At 34.5% G+C, this 18,803-nt stretch overlaps 1 protein-coding gene across 2 annotated transcripts in view; it reads left to right on the top strand.

Annotated features, from left to right (window-relative positions):
• WDR35 (WD repeat domain 35) overlaps window positions 1–18,803 on the top strand; it is a 65,456-nt gene that overhangs the window by 34,104 nt on the left and 12,549 nt on the right. For both annotated transcript variants that reach the window (XM_012475097.3, XM_012475096.2), the window contains 8 exons: window positions 1,207–1,351; window positions 3,526–3,595; window positions 6,600–6,653; window positions 8,207–8,316; window positions 8,787–8,997; window positions 13,830–13,910; window positions 17,579–17,715; window positions 18,030–18,233. In XM_012475097.3, the coding sequence (XP_012330520.2) occupies window positions 1,207–1,351; window positions 3,526–3,595; window positions 6,600–6,653; window positions 8,207–8,316; window positions 8,787–8,997; window positions 13,830–13,910; window positions 17,579–17,715; window positions 18,030–18,233 (1,012 nt within the window). The remainder of the gene's footprint in view (window positions 1–1,206; window positions 1,352–3,525; window positions 3,596–6,599; window positions 6,654–8,206; window positions 8,317–8,786; window positions 8,998–13,829; window positions 13,911–17,578; window positions 17,716–18,029; window positions 18,234–18,803) is intronic.

Raw genomic sequence — 18,803 nt, 5'->3', positions numbered from 1 at the left:
AGCTCAATTAAATGTTCTCTAAGAAATGGGACAGATAAAAATAATTATTTGTTTAGGAGAATATATTTCCAATGCATATTAGAAATAATAAAAAGTATTTGTTTAGAAGAACATATTCTTTAGGAAGGGACTTGGGAGATTTTTCTTTTCTAAATTAGAGTAGAAATGTAAGATGTGAGATGAGAAGAAAGGATAAAGGCCTGAACCAAGTAATAATTGGTAATGAACATGGGAAGAAGAAGTGGGATTTTGTTTATCCATTTTTCAATTAATGTATGTTTGGGTTCTTTCTACTTTTGATTATGATAAATAATGTTATCAACATCAGCATTGGAGTTTTTGTGTGGACATGTTTTTATTTCTCTTGGGTACATACCTACGAGTGGAATTGCTGAGGCATATGATAACTCTATATTTAACATTTTGAGGAATTGCTGAAATGTTTTCCAAAGTGGACACACCATATTATATTCCCAGATTTCTCCAAATCCTTGTCAACACTTGTTATTGTCTGACTGTTTGATTCTAGCCATCCTAGTGGGGGTAAGGTGGCACCTCATTATGGTTTTGATTTGCACTTCCCTGATGACTAATGATATTGACCATCTTTTTCATGTGCTTATTGGCCATTTGTGTATCTTCATTGTAGAAATGTCTATTCATATCCATTGCTCACTTTTAAATTGGGCTAATAGTCATTATTATTGAGTTGTAAGAGTTCTTTATATTTTCTAGATATAATTTTTTTTCAGATACATGATTTGCAAATATTTTATCCCATTCTGTGGGTTGTCTTTTTACTTTCTTGATAGTGTCCTTTGAATCACAAATGTTTTTAATTTTGATGAACTCCAACTTACCTAATTTTTCTTTTGTCATTTGTGTTTTTGGTGTCATATATAAAAAGCCAATTATTGCCTGACCAAAGGTCACAAAGGTGTACTCCCAAGTTTTCTTTTAAGTGTTTATGGTTTTAGCCCTTGAATTTCAGTCTTTGATCCAATTTGAGTTAGTATTTTTGTATGATTCTACAAGCTTTTGATTCTTTTCTGATTTCAGAGACCATATGTGGGTATTTTGAAACTACATGGGGGTATATTGTCTATAAAATGAGGGGTTGAACTCAGTGATTACTAAAGTCCTTTGTAGCACAAATATTCTGTGATTCTGTGTAACTGTAAATTATCTTAATGTTATTTTTAACAGTACCACTATTTGTTGCAATGAACAAAACCCATGTGATAGCAGCCTCGAAAGAAGCATTTTATACTTGGCAATATCATGTGGCAAAGAAGCTCACGGCAGTGGAAATTAATCAGATCACATGGTCTCGAAAAGAAGGGAGAGAAAGGTATGTCATTTGATACATACTTTTTAGTAACTCAACCATATCACATTTAAGTCAGACATAGTAATCGTAAATTGTCTTGCTTGGTAACTATAAAGTGTCTTGATTAGTAGAAAGGTTTTTTTTTCAATTAATTTATCTTTAAAATTTATCTGTTTAAATTTATTAAAATAAAAGAGAGGTAGCATGGTGTAATTTAAAAAACTCTTAGAGATAAAGATTGGGAGGCTGTGTTTTTATTAGGAAATGGCTGTCCTCACTCACCCTTCCCACTAGATTAGGGTTAATATGCTACACTAAAATATGATTATTCACTTGAGAGCCAAGGATCTAACTAAGGCTTTATTCCTATACCTTAGTGGTATAGGTCTTCCCAAGAGGGTGGGTGTGATTCTAATATCAGTGACTAGAAGAAAGGCAGGCCTTTAGACACACATATGGAAGAAGTCTTTAGGTGGGGTGAACTGGGGACTCAGCTGCTTCTTCTTGCCCTGGATTCCAAGGAGTCTGGAGTTGGAATTACTTTACCTCTAGTAAGTGGGGTAAAAAGGGCTCTGCCATATAGAGAGGTTAGGAGCCAGAATAGAGGGATTCCCCACAGTAAGTCTCAAAGTAACGCTGTAAGTTATGTTGTCTCCGTTAGTGATACCCCATGTTTGCTGTTCTTCTGTTGTTACTCTAAGCCTGTAAGTAAAGCATTTTGTTGAATGTTTTAACCTAAGGATTCTTAATGGGGACATAGCCTGTGTTGGCAGAAGTGAGTGGCAGAGTCATGACAGAAATGCTAGGTTACTTTTTCAAATCATTATCCTCCCTCACACCCTTGAGCTCTTAATGCAGACTCCCCTTGCCTTCCCTTTAAGATTCACTCATATACTAAGATAGGACATGGATCCCCAGTAAAAGTATTTTGGGTATGTGAATTCATGTGGAGGCAGGAAAAAAACATTGAAAAATGTTTTATCTTGTGTTCTCAGTGGTGCTGGAAGACCAAGTGTAAAGAATCTTTGGCCTCTTTGAGGACAGCACGTGGTAGTTCTCGTGCTAGTAGAACTTACCGTGGCAGCAATAATAAGCAGAGGCCCGCAATCTTGTGGGAGAAGGTAGATCTTAGGACAAAGTTGGGGCAAAAAGTTTAGCCTCTCCAGAGTGTCTTCTTGTAGCTGCTTAAGAGATTCTGACTTTTGTTAAATCAAGAAGGCAGCATTTCCTTATATTTCTATCTGGAGGATGTGTACTAGTTTGAATAACTTTGGGCAGATTCCCCCCTAGGACTCAGTTTCCTCATCTCTAAAGTACAGTTGATGATGGTGATAACCGCTAACATTTACTGGGTACTTCTTATGTACCAGACACTTTCATAAATCTAATCAGTGCTCATTATTCTTGTTTTGCAAAGAAGAAACAGACACATGAGCTTAAATTATTTGCCAAAGGTTACCAGTGAAAGCTAACTCATGTGTACACATAAACATACAGTGTGAAATAATAGACACTGGAGACTCAGAAGGGTGGGAAGGAAGTGGGGAGTAAGGAATGAGAAATTAATGTGTACACTTGGGTCATGGTTGCACTAAAAGCGCAGATATCACCACCACTCAAAATATCAATATAACAGAACTGTACTTTTGTACTCCTTAAATTTATTTAAAAAATAATAATACAGGGAAGGTTACTAGAGAGATAGTGGAAGTGATACCTCTTCCCAATACAGGAAAGGGCAGGAAAGACTTCTTTACTTTAGAGCAGAAGTTCCATTAATTAAAACCTCCTAAATCCACTTGTTTTACTTTTATTAAACACATGATAGAAGAGAAATTACAGAGAAACAACAGAGAAAGTTGGTGATTTAGATGTTACTCTTCACTGACATTTAGATGGAGAGTAAGGTAAAATATCTCTCTGGTCTTAAAGAAATTCATCAGGAACATATGATTCAATGTTCAGATATGTTTTTGGTTCAGCTTTCAGGAACATATCATTCATATAACTAGTAAATACCTGGTAGATAGTTTTTATCTTCATTAAGGTTTAACTATGTTGAGAACTCTAAAATAATCAGGATTTTTATATTAAATAACAGTATTAATAGATGTCATCCAATCATTTATTCTAGAGATTATGAAATAGTATAAACTATACTGAAACTTTCTTTGAAATTCTGATCTTTTTTGCAGAATTTATCATGTTGATGATACCCCTTCTGGATCAATGGATGGTGTGCTTGATTACAGTAAAACCATTCAAGTAGGTGATTTTACTTTTTTCAGAAAATGTTAACATCTGTAGATTTGAAAAGACTGTAATTTTGTTTTGAAACCTGAAAAATAATTTGTTTCCAGTGAATAGGATATTATTTTAGTAATTCTTTAAAAAAATTCTCTTCTGAAAACCTTTTCCTATATCTTAAAATCTCTTAAACTAAAATAAAGGTGGTAGGTGGTGATAAGTAGCTAATAGACTACTTAGAAAAGCATAATATCTAAAAATATTAGAAAACATAACTCCTCCTCCCCTCCTCACACCTTCCCATCTGACTGTCTCTTTATCTATCAGTTGACCATTGAGTGGTCTGTCACCCCTGGCATATTAGTGAGTGCACATATTTTGCAGATAATATAGTTAATTGTTCCTTTATGAAAACGTGCTTTTGTTTACAAACGAATATAATTTTATATTGCAGTAGTTTTGGACATGATTTTCTCTGAGTATTTAAAGCAGTGCCTGTTGTTTATAAAACTGTTGTCTGATTTCTTACCTGATGCTCAAAACTCTGTAAGTCAAGCAGCGTGTCATCTTCTCTCTTATAGGTTAGAAAACTGGTAGAGAAGTTCACTGATTTACTCAGGATCATAAAATAATTAAGTAACAAAGCAAAGGTTCAAGCTTAATTTTTTTGACAGCAGATCTAGTGATGTAGCTACTGGAACATGCCAGAGTTTGTCTAGTCATCTACATATCCATCCATTTTTTTCAATAAGTATTTTTTGAATTTCTATTATGTGTGAGACATTGGAATAGATTCTGGGAATCTACTGGTGAATAAGAAACAGTTGCTTTTATTAGGGAACATTTAGGAAATTGATTCATCATCTACCAGCTTTTTCCCTGTACCCTCACATAAATTAAATTAGATGCCATCTTAAAAACGACAGAAGTTTCTATTGTCAGTCACATATCTTCTTCCAACTACTGTCTTCTCTCTTTGTCCTTTCATAGCTGAGTTTTTTGAAAGACTATTCTGTATTCATCTTTCTCCTACTGCTCATTCCATCTGCATTTCATTGCATTCTGGTTTCCAGAGGACTTTGAATTGCCAAGTCCGATAGGTCTTTTTCTGTCTTTATATTATTTGATCTACACATTGCATTTAATATTTTTAATGACCACCTTTTTCTTCTTGGCTTTCATGAAACCACACTCCTGGCTTTATCTATAGCTGACTTTTCCGTCTCAGTCTTCAAGGGTTCATCTATGCATCTCTTTTTGTGGTATTCCCTAATGTCTAACCCTAAATTACCTACTTTTTAAAAAACCTATTAATACACTCTTCTTAGTGTTCTTATTGAAATCTAACCCTTTAACCATATGCCATTGACTTTAATATGTATAGTTTCAACATTGAGTTTTTTTGATTTCTGAATAAATATTTCTTGCCATCTAAGCACCCCAAGTTTAATCTGTCTGAGACTGAATTCAGCTTCCCTCCCAATTCCTTTCTCCATATATATTCTGTATATCAGTGGTTGGCTTCACCACCTATGCAAGAATCATGAGAACTCATTTTCTCTTGCTTCCCGTGTCTAATAAATCACCAAGTCCTCTTGATTCTGTCTCCTAAATTTCTCTCAAACTGGCTTTCCTCTTTCCATCCCTGTATCGGTTATTAGTTTCTGCCTAGATTACTTTAATAATTTTCATCCAGCACTGCCCAATAGAACTTCATGTGATAATGAAAATACTGTATATCTTTGTTATCCAGTGTGGTAGACACTAGCCATATGTGACTACTGAGTACTTAAAATGTGGCTAGTTTAACTGAAGAACTGAATTTTAAATTGTATTTCACTTTCATTAATTGAAGTTTACATTTAAATGGTGACATGAAGCTACTGGCTACCATATTGAACAGTACAGAATAGTCTCTCTACTTTCATTTTTCCCCATCCCCACTATGGCAATCCATTTATCATACTTCTGGCCACTGGAACCTTTCTAAAATATAAATCTAATCATATTACATATAGTTCCTCCCCTCCCCAATTATAAACTTTCTGTAAGTTCCCATATTTTTCAGAATAAAGTATAAATAGCCACAACCACTCCGCCTCCCTGGCCCTCTTCTCTTCCCCAGCACATTCCTCAGATACCAGCTGTGGCAAACAACTTGAAATTTCCTGATTGTATCATGCTGGCTTAAAAAAAATTATTAAAAAACATTTTATCTTGAAATGGTTGTAGGTTAATAGAAAATTGCAAAAAGAGTCCCTTCACTCAGCTTTCTTCAGTGGTGACGTCTTACATAAGTGTAGTAGAGTATCAAAACCAGGAAAATGACATTGCAGTACTGTAACTAGACTATGAGCTTATTCAGTTTTCAGCAGTTTTTACATGTGCTAATAGATATGTGTATAGGTTTATCTAATTTTATCACCATAAGGGATCTTATCTCATTCTTAATTTCCTCACCCACTCTCCAGCCCCATCCTTGCCCCCTGGCAACCACTAATGTGTTCTCCATCTCTGTAGTGTTGTCACTTTGAGAATGTTTTATGAATAGAATCATATAGTATGTCACCTTTTGAGATTGCCTTTTTTTCACTAAGTGTAATGCCCTAGAGAATTGTCCAGGCTGTTGGAGTGCCATGCCTTCTTACATTTCCTCAATTTAGTATGTGCTGGACCTTCTGCTGTCTGTTTCTCTTATAGGCCTGAGCTCAGGTTTTTGCCTATTTTGGTGTAAGTGCTCTCATAACCTCTGTTTCTACCTCTTCTTTTATCATACTATCCTGAAATGAGGTGTTTAGTTCACTGTCTTCTCCAGTAGACTTTTGAGTAATCTCTGAGGGTAAAGATTTCATCTGAGTATCTCTAGTGCTTAGTTCATTGGTTGGCACATAGTAGGTGCTCAGTAAATAAATGTTGGTTAAATTAATAAATATTGACTGCTTAGTGAATTACATATACTACTTTGTACCAGATTATTCAATAAATATTTGTTGAGTAGTAATGATTGATTAATTTATTTTAGGGCACAAGGGATCCAATTTGTGCCATAACTGCATCAGATAAGATATTGATTGTGGTAAGTTTTGCAAAAACTTATTTTATGACTAATAATTGTTTAAATTATAAAAATATGGTAGTAGCCAGGTGTGGTGCCCCATGTCTGTAATCACAGTTACAGGAGGCTGAAGCAGGAGGATCACTTGAGGCCAGGAGTTGGAGACTAGACTGGGAACATAGCAAGACTCTGTCTCTAAAAAAAAAAAAAAAAAAATTACAGTAAAGCAATGGATGGGTTCTGGATTTGAGTATCATCTTGTGGGCACCCCAAGTTTTACTATACCCTGAATATAAGTTCAGTCAAAGAAATAAGAAAGTTTAAAGCTCTCCTCACAGATTATTAACCGTTTGCAAAAAACAGCTATTTATGAAAGCAGTAGAGTGATGACCAGCCGAGAAGACAGAGTACACACTTACGGTTTCTAACACTGGCTGGAATGAGCCCTACGGAAGACTGATGGATGAGGGGCAGATTGCATGGTGGTAGTTGGTCTTAGAAAGTTTCCTTCTTTGTGTAGCCTGATATTTTATGTTGGAGAAAGTGCTTTGGCTCAGCTACTTTCATAACACTTAGAATGATGAGGTAGCATGTTTGCCAGCCAGTAAAACATAGAGAAGCCTATGGCAAATTTCAGTTGAATCTTTCAAATAGAATCAATGGCATAGTGTCTTTTCTTGAGCTCTGAGATGTGAAAATATTAATTTTAGAAATAAATGTTTACTTTAATACAGTAATCCTGCTGAGGTTATTGCATTTGAATTATGTAAACAAAACCTTAATAATACATATTCCAGTTCTAGTTACATTCCTCAGCCATAAGCTAATTTTATGGGGCGGGGGAATGTCAAGAGCATAGTATTTCTATAGTATTCCCTCCTTTCTGATAAGCCCTCATGAGACTCATGCTGCAAAAGCAGTGGTTCTCTGATTAAAAAGAGGAGAGTTTAAGATCAGCCCTGTGGAGCCTTCTACTTTGTCCCACTGCCATGGCCTGAGGCAGCCAAGGGTTTGAAACCCACAGTGCTCTCATGGCATTGTACTTACTGTTGATCTGTCAACCTTAGGATTTGCCCTGAGTTGTGTAGAAAATTATATGCTGCTTTATTTTTTAAACATATTTAAATTAATACTCATGGTATCACTGCATTCAGATCATCTTTTCTTTGCTAAAAAGTATGAGATGGATGGCTACAGCTATTTCATATGATCTTCTGTTGATTTTTCATATACATATGTAATTTAACTCAACAATTACTTTATGTTTAATTTTTAATGTGCCCTGAATATTAACCTAGACAACGGATTTAAATAACTTTAGATTTTTTTCCTTGTGATGTAAGAATTTGTGTATTACCAAAGTGCTAGGTTTCTGACTCCTTTTTTGAACATTACATGAAAAAAAATTAGAATACTTTCAGCTATTTGAAAAAGGTTTAATTAGTAAGAACATGATTCATTATCAGAATTGAGAATTTGCTGTGGTATTAAATGTATAGAATATAGAAAGATAGTTGTAGTTTAATATTATTATGATAAACATATGCTTAAGTAATCAAAAGTAATTTCCATAGGGTCGTGAATCTGGCACCATTCAAAGATACAGTCTACCTAATGTTGGTTTGATTCAAAAATATTCCCTTAATTGTCGGGCCTACCAGTTATCCTTGAATTGCAACTCTAGGTAAGCCTGAAAACTCTGCTCATGTAGATGTTAGACAGAAATTATCAGTTGGGATTGTTAGACTTATATGTAATAAATGTAAAGATGAGTGTGTCTATATGAACTTGCCTTAAAATTTAGTATGGTTTTATTTCATACTGCATTTGGCTTAAATGTCTTTAATTGGGCATATGGAAGTGCTAGTATAATTTTTTACTCTTAAAACTTAAAAGTTAAAAGCATTGAGGCTATGTTATATTTCATACTAGTTGGTTTCATCTCTTTGGATACATTTTCCTCAGAAGAGAGCAAAATGAAGAGTAGTCCATATCTTGTATCAAATTTATTTTAAAAAATTTAAGCCATTTCTACTAAATTCCAGGTTTCTGGTAATCTGATTTTGAAGAAGAATGGCTATAGGTAATTATTCTCATGATTGCCGATAGTAATTTTACAGTTTTTTTCCTTTTCTCCAATTGCATTATTTTTAGCCGTCTTGCTATCATAGACATCTCAGGAGTTCTAACTTTCTTTGACTTGGATGCTCGAGTAACGGACAGTACAGGACAGCAAGTAGTCGGCGAGTTGTTAAAATTGGAACGAAAAGATGTTTGGGATATGAAGTGGGCCAAAGATAATCCTGATTTGTTTGCAATGATGGAGAAGACAAGAATGTATGTTTTCAGAAACTTGGATCCTGAGGTAAAAACAAGAAATGAGTGTTAACAGTCTATAAATAATAAGCCAAATATAAAAACCTGGATGATTCCCCTTTTTTTTTTGTTTAAGACATTTGTTGAACAGGAGTGCCAACATGGCTGCATGAGTTTCTGAAAATAAATAGAAACATTTCTGTGGATTTAAAAAATATTTGGTCTTATGTGAGAAAAGGCTTACCTTTTAAATATTCTCTACTTTCTCTGAAAGGTACTTCCTAGGCATTTATTTATCTGTTCTTTTTAAAAGATGGAACCATGGTCACTAGTCTTTTTTTTCCTTGTCAAACTTAAGAAAATCAGTGTCTTATTTACCAGAATTTCTTAAAACAACCTAATCAAAAAAATATATAGTTTTCAAATTGCCTTACCCATTCATTCTTTTCTGTCTCTTGGTTCACTTTATTCTGTGCTTACTTTGTCTTATTTCTATTTATGTTTACCATACCACTCACAAATCTGCGTTCTTTCTTAACCCAGCGATACTTACAAATATGCAGGTACAGGCAGTGGTGAGTCTCTCTTTTGGGTATGAGGAAGCCCCCTTTGTATGCTCTGGATTTTCCTGTCACTTAGTCAACTCCAGCCACCTGTCAGCTGTTGTATTTAGGAAATACAAAATAAGTTGAGTGGTAACCTAATCAAAACATCATTAGGAAGATAAACCTTTTAAATGACTTTTGAATTAGTAATGCATTTTCAATTTGGAATTTTCTGTACTCCTCCTGTACTCTAATCTTGTAAATAATAAGGAATAAGTTAATAAATGCTTCTTATCATTCATTTCCATTTGTTTGCATGTATAGCTTCCTTCTTGGAAGGAATTGCATGCTTGGGCCCCTGAGCTGCCAAAGGGCTTCTGGAGTAGTTTATTTAATGGTAAACTGTTTGCCCCTTTAATATCCTAAATTATTTTTACATTTTCCCATTTGAGCCCTACTCAGGAATTTTGGATTGGCAAATGCCCTGATGTAAAGTGCTCTCAAAGGCTCTGTTAAAGCTTTTACAAGTCGCCGGGCCTGGTGGCTCACGCCTGTAATCCAAGCACTTTGGAGGCCAAGGCGGGTGGGTCACCTGAGGTCAGGAGTTCAAAACCAGCCTGCCCAACATGGTGGAAAAAAAAAAAAAAAACCTTTTAACCTTTTACAAGCCTTAGGATCTTTGTGATTCTTTGACCCTGAGAAATGGTTCAAAGGAAAGGAGTTCAGATTCAGGGCTGCTGCATTTGACCTATAAGCATGGGCTTCTTTCAAAGGTCCAAGGGAAATTTAATTTTTGCCACAAAACAATTGTGAGAATTTGACAGGTTATCACAGGATAACCTTGAGGATGGGGGTAGAATACTTTTTGAATGTTAGAATCGTTTTCTGTGCTTAGCCCCGCTCATACTAACTCACAAATCATATGCCTGGAGAAGTGAGAATGTTTGTTATATCTGGCTGCTCATAATGTGAATATAGCACACACGATCAGTCTGGTACCAAGTGAAATCTTTGCCTGGTGAAAAGAGTTTCTTAAGTAGTTTTAATAGAATAGCCTTTTAAAAAACAGACTATTTTTTAATTTGAATTTGTTTTCTGGTTTGGCATGTAGTTCAATTTCTGTTAGATTTAGAGCTAGATGGATTTCTTACAACCTTCCTGCTGTCTGGATTTCTTTATAAATGATGCTGTTCTGTTCTTTTCATTCACGAGGACACTGGCTCGGTGTGGTCACAGCTGGTTTAGCTACTCTGCTCATTTGCTCTTCTAGCTGCTTATTGATCATGTAAGAACATGATCTCTTCAAAACAGAGAAGATCTGTCTGTTTTACTGGATCTTCTGAGCTGTATTTAATAGTATGTTCCTTCAGGACATAGTATTCTGTATTATTATTTAGGAGATAAGTTAGTGTTTGACAGCTAATAACAGAATATATTTTTCTCTATTTGAGTGTTGTTAAGAAGTCTAGATTCATACCTTTATTTAAGTTGTAAGTCTTCAGATTATTTGAGAGAAAAGATGCCATCTGTGTGCAAAGTTTTAATTAACTGATAAAGCACGTTTCCTTCGAGAATTAGGAGATGAATATTTAATGTTGATATTTATCTCCAGTGACCCTCTGAAGGTGCTGATTGCACTCTTGTTCTTTTTCTTGGCTCTTCCTTCTCATTGGCACTGCAATTTCATATTCATGTTTCTTTCATATCTCATAATTTCATCAACCAGACTCTCATTTTTGTGTATTGGCTTATTTTCCAAACAAGGGGCTTCCAAATTTTTGAATATATGCTCTTATATATACATATTTATTTATAAATTATTTACATGACCAGCCATATTAATATATTATGAATCATGCCCCAAAATAGAAATTTTAAAAGAATGAGAAAAATAGATTTTACCAGATGACATAACTTAATTTTTATATGTCATGCTAATTGCTGTGGTTCATTCTACCATTAGCTAGTGTATCAGCATAATGCACATTAGAGCAAGGTTTTGTTAACTTAGTGGATAAAAGTCTCATGTTTCAAATATTCTACTTGATGATTTTGACCTTTTAGCTGACTTTTGGTCAGACTTGATAGGATTGTCATTGTTTTCACACTGTAATGTGACTGACACAAGGTTTGGTGCTGGGGTAAGAGAGGTGTCAGTTCTGTCTTTCCTTGTTTGCTTGTGCTTGCATTATAATATTACTTTCCATCTACAAGTTCTTCGCAAGAAGCTTTTGAAGCCACTTGTCCAATTTGTGAGGGTTAGCTAAAATTAGGTAATATAATCCCTAAACTCACTTAGGTATATGCAAACGTCAGTATGTCACAATATGCTAAAATTGTAGGACAAATAAGGGTACTTCAGGATACTCATTATATTGTACATGTTATGAGGCCTTCTGACTTGTGTGCTGAATAAGGGTGCCAATATTTCTTGATATAGTATAGATTATTAAAGCTTTGGATACTTTTTTGATAAAAAGAAGTATCTTGCATACTGCTTAGGTGAGTGTACCCTGCTCGTCTGAACTTCATATTTAAATGAAGTGCATAGATGGATAGCTAATGAATTTTGGAAACTAAAGAAAATTGGTTAATCCAAGCAGAAGGTGAATTTTAAAAAGATGAATTACATAAATCTGTATATTTACTTATGTACTAATAATCAGATTTTTTTTTTAACTCTTGGTTTTTTGATCTCTCTCTCCATCTTTCTCTCTTTTGTTTTGGTAGTATTTCTTTTTCCATAGATCATCTTTTATGAATTTATCTTTTGATTATCTTGTTTTGTTGCACTGTCTAGCCAAAAATAAAAACAAATTTTAATGATACGCGTGTTTATACAAATATATTTGGTTTACATATAGTATCAAAATAATCAAGGTATACAAAAGGTCCCTATATTCTATAAGAAATATCTTACTACATACGCTTTCTTTTTGAATTCAATTTTGTTTTGATTCTTTGGTTTTTGCTCTTTAAGAGCAAATAATATGCTTTAAGCATATTATTTACCTTTATGTAATATAACACTTTTTAAAGGCAATAAAAGGGTTTTATGAAATTTCCTTATATGACTTGACTATTTTGTTCAACAATTTGCACTTTTTAAAAGAAAAACCACTTTTTTATTGTAATTTTTTTTACAGATGGGGTTTCACTGTGTTGGCCAGGCTGGTCGCAAACTCTAGGCCTCAAATGTTCCTCTTGCTTCAGCCTCCCAAAGTGCTGAGATTAAAGGCCTGAGCCATCAGGCCTGCCCTGAAAAACATTTTAAAACCCTCTAAACTCTCATAGTAGATATACAAGAACCTCATGCTTAAACATACTGACGTCAAACTAAATATGATTGTTTTTAACCTCTTGTTTTAATCTTTTTGATATCTTCTTTTCATTATAATTTCTGAATTATATGTGAAGGACCAACTTTCAGCATTATAAATCTGAAATGTTATTTCATTTGGATTTTGGTTACTTTCTACTTTATGATATATGTACACACACATAGTTATAAAAATTGCAATCTTATACTATTTCTATTACCAGACATTATTCTAATTTTTTTATAGTATTCTTAGAGGTATTAAGTATATCGGCAGTTTATTTATTTTTGTCTATATAATATTGATACCATTTTTTTCTACTGAAGATCTAGGGAAACTACTTTACTTTATAATATGCATATCCTATTCTTTATTTCAACAAGCCTGTATAACACTAGGATAAGAGACAGACATATAACAGTCTCATGCACTTTCATATTGGCAAATAAATCTTCATATGTAAGAAATATATCAGGAATGCATTCTGGCTCATGTTACAGAGGAGAGACTGTTCAGTGTGGCATGGGATTTCTTCGACAGATGGGCTTACATACAAATATAACGTTTATCAGTTTTATGAAGAATTAACTTTAATATTGAATTACATGAACTAGAATTTTCAAGCTATTATATAAGACTTTTTTATTAATTGAGAAAATTGAACTGAATATTAGATGCTATTAGATAATTAATATTAATTATGTAAGGTGTGATCATAGTAATGTGGCCATGTAAGAGAAAATTATTATGTTTTAAAGATATGTACTGAAGTATTTAGGGGTGAGATATCATGCTGTTCATAATTTACTGTATTTACTTTACAATACTTCAGCCAAGAAATTAAATGAAGCATATTTACCAAAATGTTAATTATTTAGGTTATGGGTATATGGGTGTTAATGACATTCTCTCTTCTGTTTACCTGAAAACTATGATAATAAAATTTAAAAGCATGATTTGTTAAAAGAGAGGAAATGTTGCATAATGAAACATAACATTTGCTTTTGTCTTTAAAGGAACCCATTCAGACCTCTGGATATATTTGTAATTTTGAGGATTTAGAAATTAAATCTGTTCTTTTGGATGAGATATTAAAGGTAATTCCTAAAAAGTTACATTTCTGTTGCTAGCTTGACTGGGGATTATGTATTTCTGGACGGGGCCGTGTAAAAATCCTTTAAAAAAGGATTTTTAAATAATCATTTTTTAAAAAATGGGGTTTTGCCCCAGTGTATGGCCTGATTAACAGTGTGGAGCCAGGGGTTCCTTTCCTGTAAAATGATGATAAAAATGTATGAGTCTCAGTTATTGCCTTTATAAGATATGGATAATAATAATACTTATAGGATTGTTATTATATAAGACAATATGTGAAAAGCAATTCACACAATGCTATAACATAGCCAAGTGAGAGCTAAAAAAAAAAAGAGTGCTAATTGTTGTCATTGTTTTTGCAGTAATAACAAAGAGGTACTAAAGAAATATTTAAAGAGTTTAGCCGTTTTCTAGTTCTAAGATACTGAGTAACTTTTTTTTTTCTTTTTGTTTGAGATGGAATTTCCTCTTGTTGCCCAGGCTGGAGTGCAATGGTGCGACCTTGGCTCACTGCAACCTCTACCTCCCAGATTCAAGTGATTCTCCTGCCTCAGCCTCTCGAGTAGCTGGGATTACAGGCAGGCACCACCATGCCCAGCTAATTTTGTATTTTTAGTAGAGACAGGTTTTCTCCATGTTGGTCAAGCTGGTCTAGAACACCCGACCTCAGGTGATCTGCCTGTCTCAGTCTCCCAGTGTGCTGGGATTACAGGTGTGAGCCACCGCGTCAGGCCAGTAACATATTTTTAGAGACCTATCTTTCCATTTTTTCCCAGGTTTTGTAAATAATCCTTTTTTAAAAAAAAAAAAATTCAAGACATGATTTTGAATCCCTGCATTGGCCTTTGCTGACCATCCTCTGAGAATTTTTTTTCTTTAAGAATATACTGAGAAAGTTTTAACTTCATTTTAGCCAAAGCATTAACTTTTTCTATGTAATATAGATAGTTTTTGAATTGAGACCGTAGATTTAAAATTTCCAGCAGTTAGTTGCAATTTGGAATAGGTTTTCGTATTTGGGTTTGATATGTAAATTATGGCTCTTTTATTGTGAACCAGTTTCATTTTTCTGTATTATAATCACCATGTGACAACAGGTGGGCCCCCACCCAAAATTTGGTTTGGATGTAAAGCTTAGTGATACCATAGACACACCAAGAATGTATTTTTCACAATGAGGCTTTTAGGAGAGAGAAGGGCAGCCTTCCCAAGTTGTCTGAAATAGCTCCAGAGCATTTCAGAGGGAAAGGAGACTGGCTTGAGGGTGGTGTTGTTGTTGTTTAGTAGTTAGGGCGTGGGCCTGGGGTGAGGATTTTAATGGGTAGGGGCTTATGTGGTTTGAAACTCACTGGCCCCAAAGGAAGGAGCATCTGGGCTTTCTCATCAGCTTGGCCATGTGAGGTAGAGGGGAAGAGGGAGGGGTGAAGTTTAAAAGCTGTCAGCAGCCAACCATCAAAAATGGGGTCTGGGCTCTTATTACCTAGGATTATGTAACCTCCAGATTTGACTATTTGACTTTTCTGGATAGCACTTTTATTGTCCCTGTTTAAGGTATACGACTTGTAAAACTAATGAACTTATTTCATTGCCTGTTTAACTTGAATACAGTACCACCAGATAATATTTTTTCTTTTTTCTCACATGTGAAGAATGATGATTTTTTTTTTTTTTTTTTAAGCAAGGTCTGTCTTTATTGCCAAGGCTGGAGTGCAGTGGTGCCATTGTGGCTCACTGTAGCCTCTGCCTCCCGGGCTCAAGTGATCCTCCCACCTCAGCCTCCTGAGTAGCTGGGATCCCAGGTGCAGGCCACCATGCTTGGCTAATTTTTTGTATTTTTTTGTAGAGATGGAGTTTCGCCATGCTGCCTGAGGCTGGTCTTGAACACTCGGGCTGAAGCAAAACTCTTGCCTCACCCTCCCAAAATGCTCGGATTGCAGGTGTGAGCCACCATGCCCAGCCAGAAGATGTTTTTCTGCTTGTCTTCTTTCCCAAAAAATTTAGAGAAAGAAGACATTATTATTTATTTTTGAAGATGTGGTTTTTCCAGTGCCCTGTAAAAAAACGGTCATAAGTCAGTCATAAGTGGGTAGAATCAAACTGAGGTGATTGAATTATCTTGTCTGTTTTTATATATATTTAATGGTTTGATAGACAGTGAGCTTCTTGAATCCCTAACATCTAGCAAGGGTCTGATAGAGAGTTGGTTTTCAGAAAGTGTTGGTTAAATCAGTTTTTTAAAATAGCTACTTTACTGCTTTAAAAAAGTGGCAGAATTATATAGAATTCAAGCAGTACAGGAAAGTACTGAAAAAAGTTAAAAAGAAAAACCCTAAATTCCACCACTCAGACGTTTTAGTCACTACGGTTAAACATCAGAACATTATTCCTTATAGCTGTAAGTTACATATGGAAATATGGATTTGATGGAGTTAGATGGATGAACAGAAGTAATTTTATAAAAATGGAATCATTGTACAATCCATTTTTTTGGTGTTAATTTAATTAGATAACCTGAAAGTGAGTTTAAAGGAATTCTAGAGTTTTAGATAATATTTTTCCACTACAAACAATACCATTTTCCTGAGTTGAGAAGAATTATGAAAAACCAAGAAGTTATTAGTTTAAACTATATTTTAATTTTTAAAAGTATTGTCTTTCCACTCTAAAAGATAACATTCTTACATTTGTCTTTCTCCTTTTGTTAACTATATTATTTTTACATTGTCAAGATTTAGAACATTTTAATTTTGTCTAGTAATCCTTATTTTCAGTTGTTTAGTCTTAATATATTTAAAGACTTAACATATTTAAATATTAAGACTAAACAACTGAAAATAAGAATTCAAAGTTATTACCAGGCTTTTTACTACATTTTCTCTGTACATAGTTCTTTATTTTGATTAATCTTTTAGTTGGCTAGATTTCATCATTAGTAGTGTTTTTCAAGAAAGGCCGATAATTTCCGATTGCCAGAAGCTCTAGAATGCTTGAAAATGCCTGTGGCGGTGTTGCTCTAATTGATGATTATATTGAATTCTATGAAGTTTTTTAGGTAAAGAAGACTCTCAATGGTAAAATGATTTAATCAAAGTTCATCTATTCATTAATTCAGCAACTGTTAATTAAGAGCCAATAAGACACAGTTCTTGGCCTCAGGTAGAGGAGTTGAAGAGACAGGTAAGTAATTCAGCAGCCAGAAAAGAGTTGGGAGTGCTGTGATTCAGTCAGCATGGTATACCTGTTCAAAATTTTGCAGGAGAGCATTAGGTCATTTCTGAGATGATAACTATTGAATACTGTGAATAGTACAGCTAGGCATTGTGCTGAACGTTTGACATATGTTATCCCATTTAAGGTGAAAACCCAATTTGAGCAGAGGGAAACAGGGATGCGTAACTGTGAGGGACCCCTTCTGCCATTTTCCTCTGTCCCCCTTTCCTTATAGGCCGCCTGATTGCCTCAGGAGGGACTTTACTTGTGGGTTTTGGGTGTTTTCCAAATAACTCAAAAGACCCAAACGTGAGGATTTATCTTCCTTATTTTGCTCACAATATGATGCAGTTTTTTTTTCTTGTTTTGTTTCGTTCTGGTTTTAATTATAAAAAAGAAACACATACTCTAAAGGCAAGTATTTGAATTTTTTTGTTGTTGTTTTCATCTTTACTTTTAGGATCCAGAACGTCCAAACAAGGATTACCTAGTTAACTTTGAGATTCGGTCTCTGCGAGATAGCCGAGCACTGATTGAGAAGGTTGGAATTGAAGATGCATCTCAATTCATAGAGGACAATCCACACCCCCGACTTTGGTATTTATAAAAAGCAAACTCTCCCATGATGTCAGGTGTAGGTTTTTAAAGTCCTAGCTCTGTGTCTCTGCTCCCCTGCTACCCTCCTAATGGGAATAGACTTCCATTCCTGCTCTTCTTTTTAAAATATAGAAATTCATTTTAGATTTGGAAGTCCTCAAAATAAGCAGAATATTATTTGAAAAATGTTTGCATGAGTTACTTTTCACTGTGTTTCTCTAGAAACAAAAGACATCATAATTGAATTGTGATTCAAGACTAGTTTATCAGTAATTTGCAACATACATTTGTGTTTTTGTTCTTTTAAAATAAAGGCGCCTACTAGCTGAAGCAGCTCTTCAGAAACTGGACCTACACACCGCAGAGCAAGCATTCGTGCACTGCAAAGATTACCAAGGCATTAAGTTTGTGAAGCACTTGGGCAAACTACCGAGTGAGTCAATGAGACAGACTGAGGTTGCTGGCTACTTTGGCAGGTTTGAAGAGGCTGAAAAAATGTATCTTGAGATGGACAGAAGGTAAGTTACGAAGGTACAGGCATCCCTGCGTACTCGATCAGTTCATAATTTTATTTTTTACAAATGGGGAATATAAATAAATTGGGTGTATCATACAGTTTCTTTTAGAAACTAATTTTAAGTTTGGATTACAACCTAGATATTCTACATGCCCCTCATTAATTTGTGTTTCATAGTCTGGAGGCAGTTTTCTTCTCTGTTTTTACATCTAATAATGGCTGACTATGGGAGATTTTTTTTTTTTCATTTGGTGGGAAGAAATGATAGAACAACAGAGACTGCGAGCTTTTATATTTATGTCATAGCTCATCATTCCAGTTCTTTCTTTCTTTGTTTGTTTAGGACATTATTTAATTTTCTGTTGTCAAGAGGCATAAAATAAAAATCAGAAGTAGTTAGGGATTGAGTTTAGTTCTTTATATTTCATTTTTAATTTATATAAAATAATGTATGAATTTCATAAATATTTCTTCTTTTAAATTAAAGAACTGTAAGTCCTGTATCCCTGGCCAGGAATCAAACCCAGGCAGCAGCTATAAAAGCAGAGAATCTTAGCCACTGAACCACAAG

This window comes from Aotus nancymaae, unplaced genomic scaffold (assembly GCF_030222135.1).
Source record: "Aotus nancymaae isolate 86718 unplaced genomic scaffold, 86718_ANA_hifiasm-v0.15.2.pri h1tg000057l, whole genome shotgun sequence".
NCBI lineage: Eukaryota > Metazoa > Chordata > Mammalia > Primates > Aotidae > Aotus > Aotus nancymaae.
This window is presented reverse-complemented; position numbering and strand designations above follow the sequence as displayed.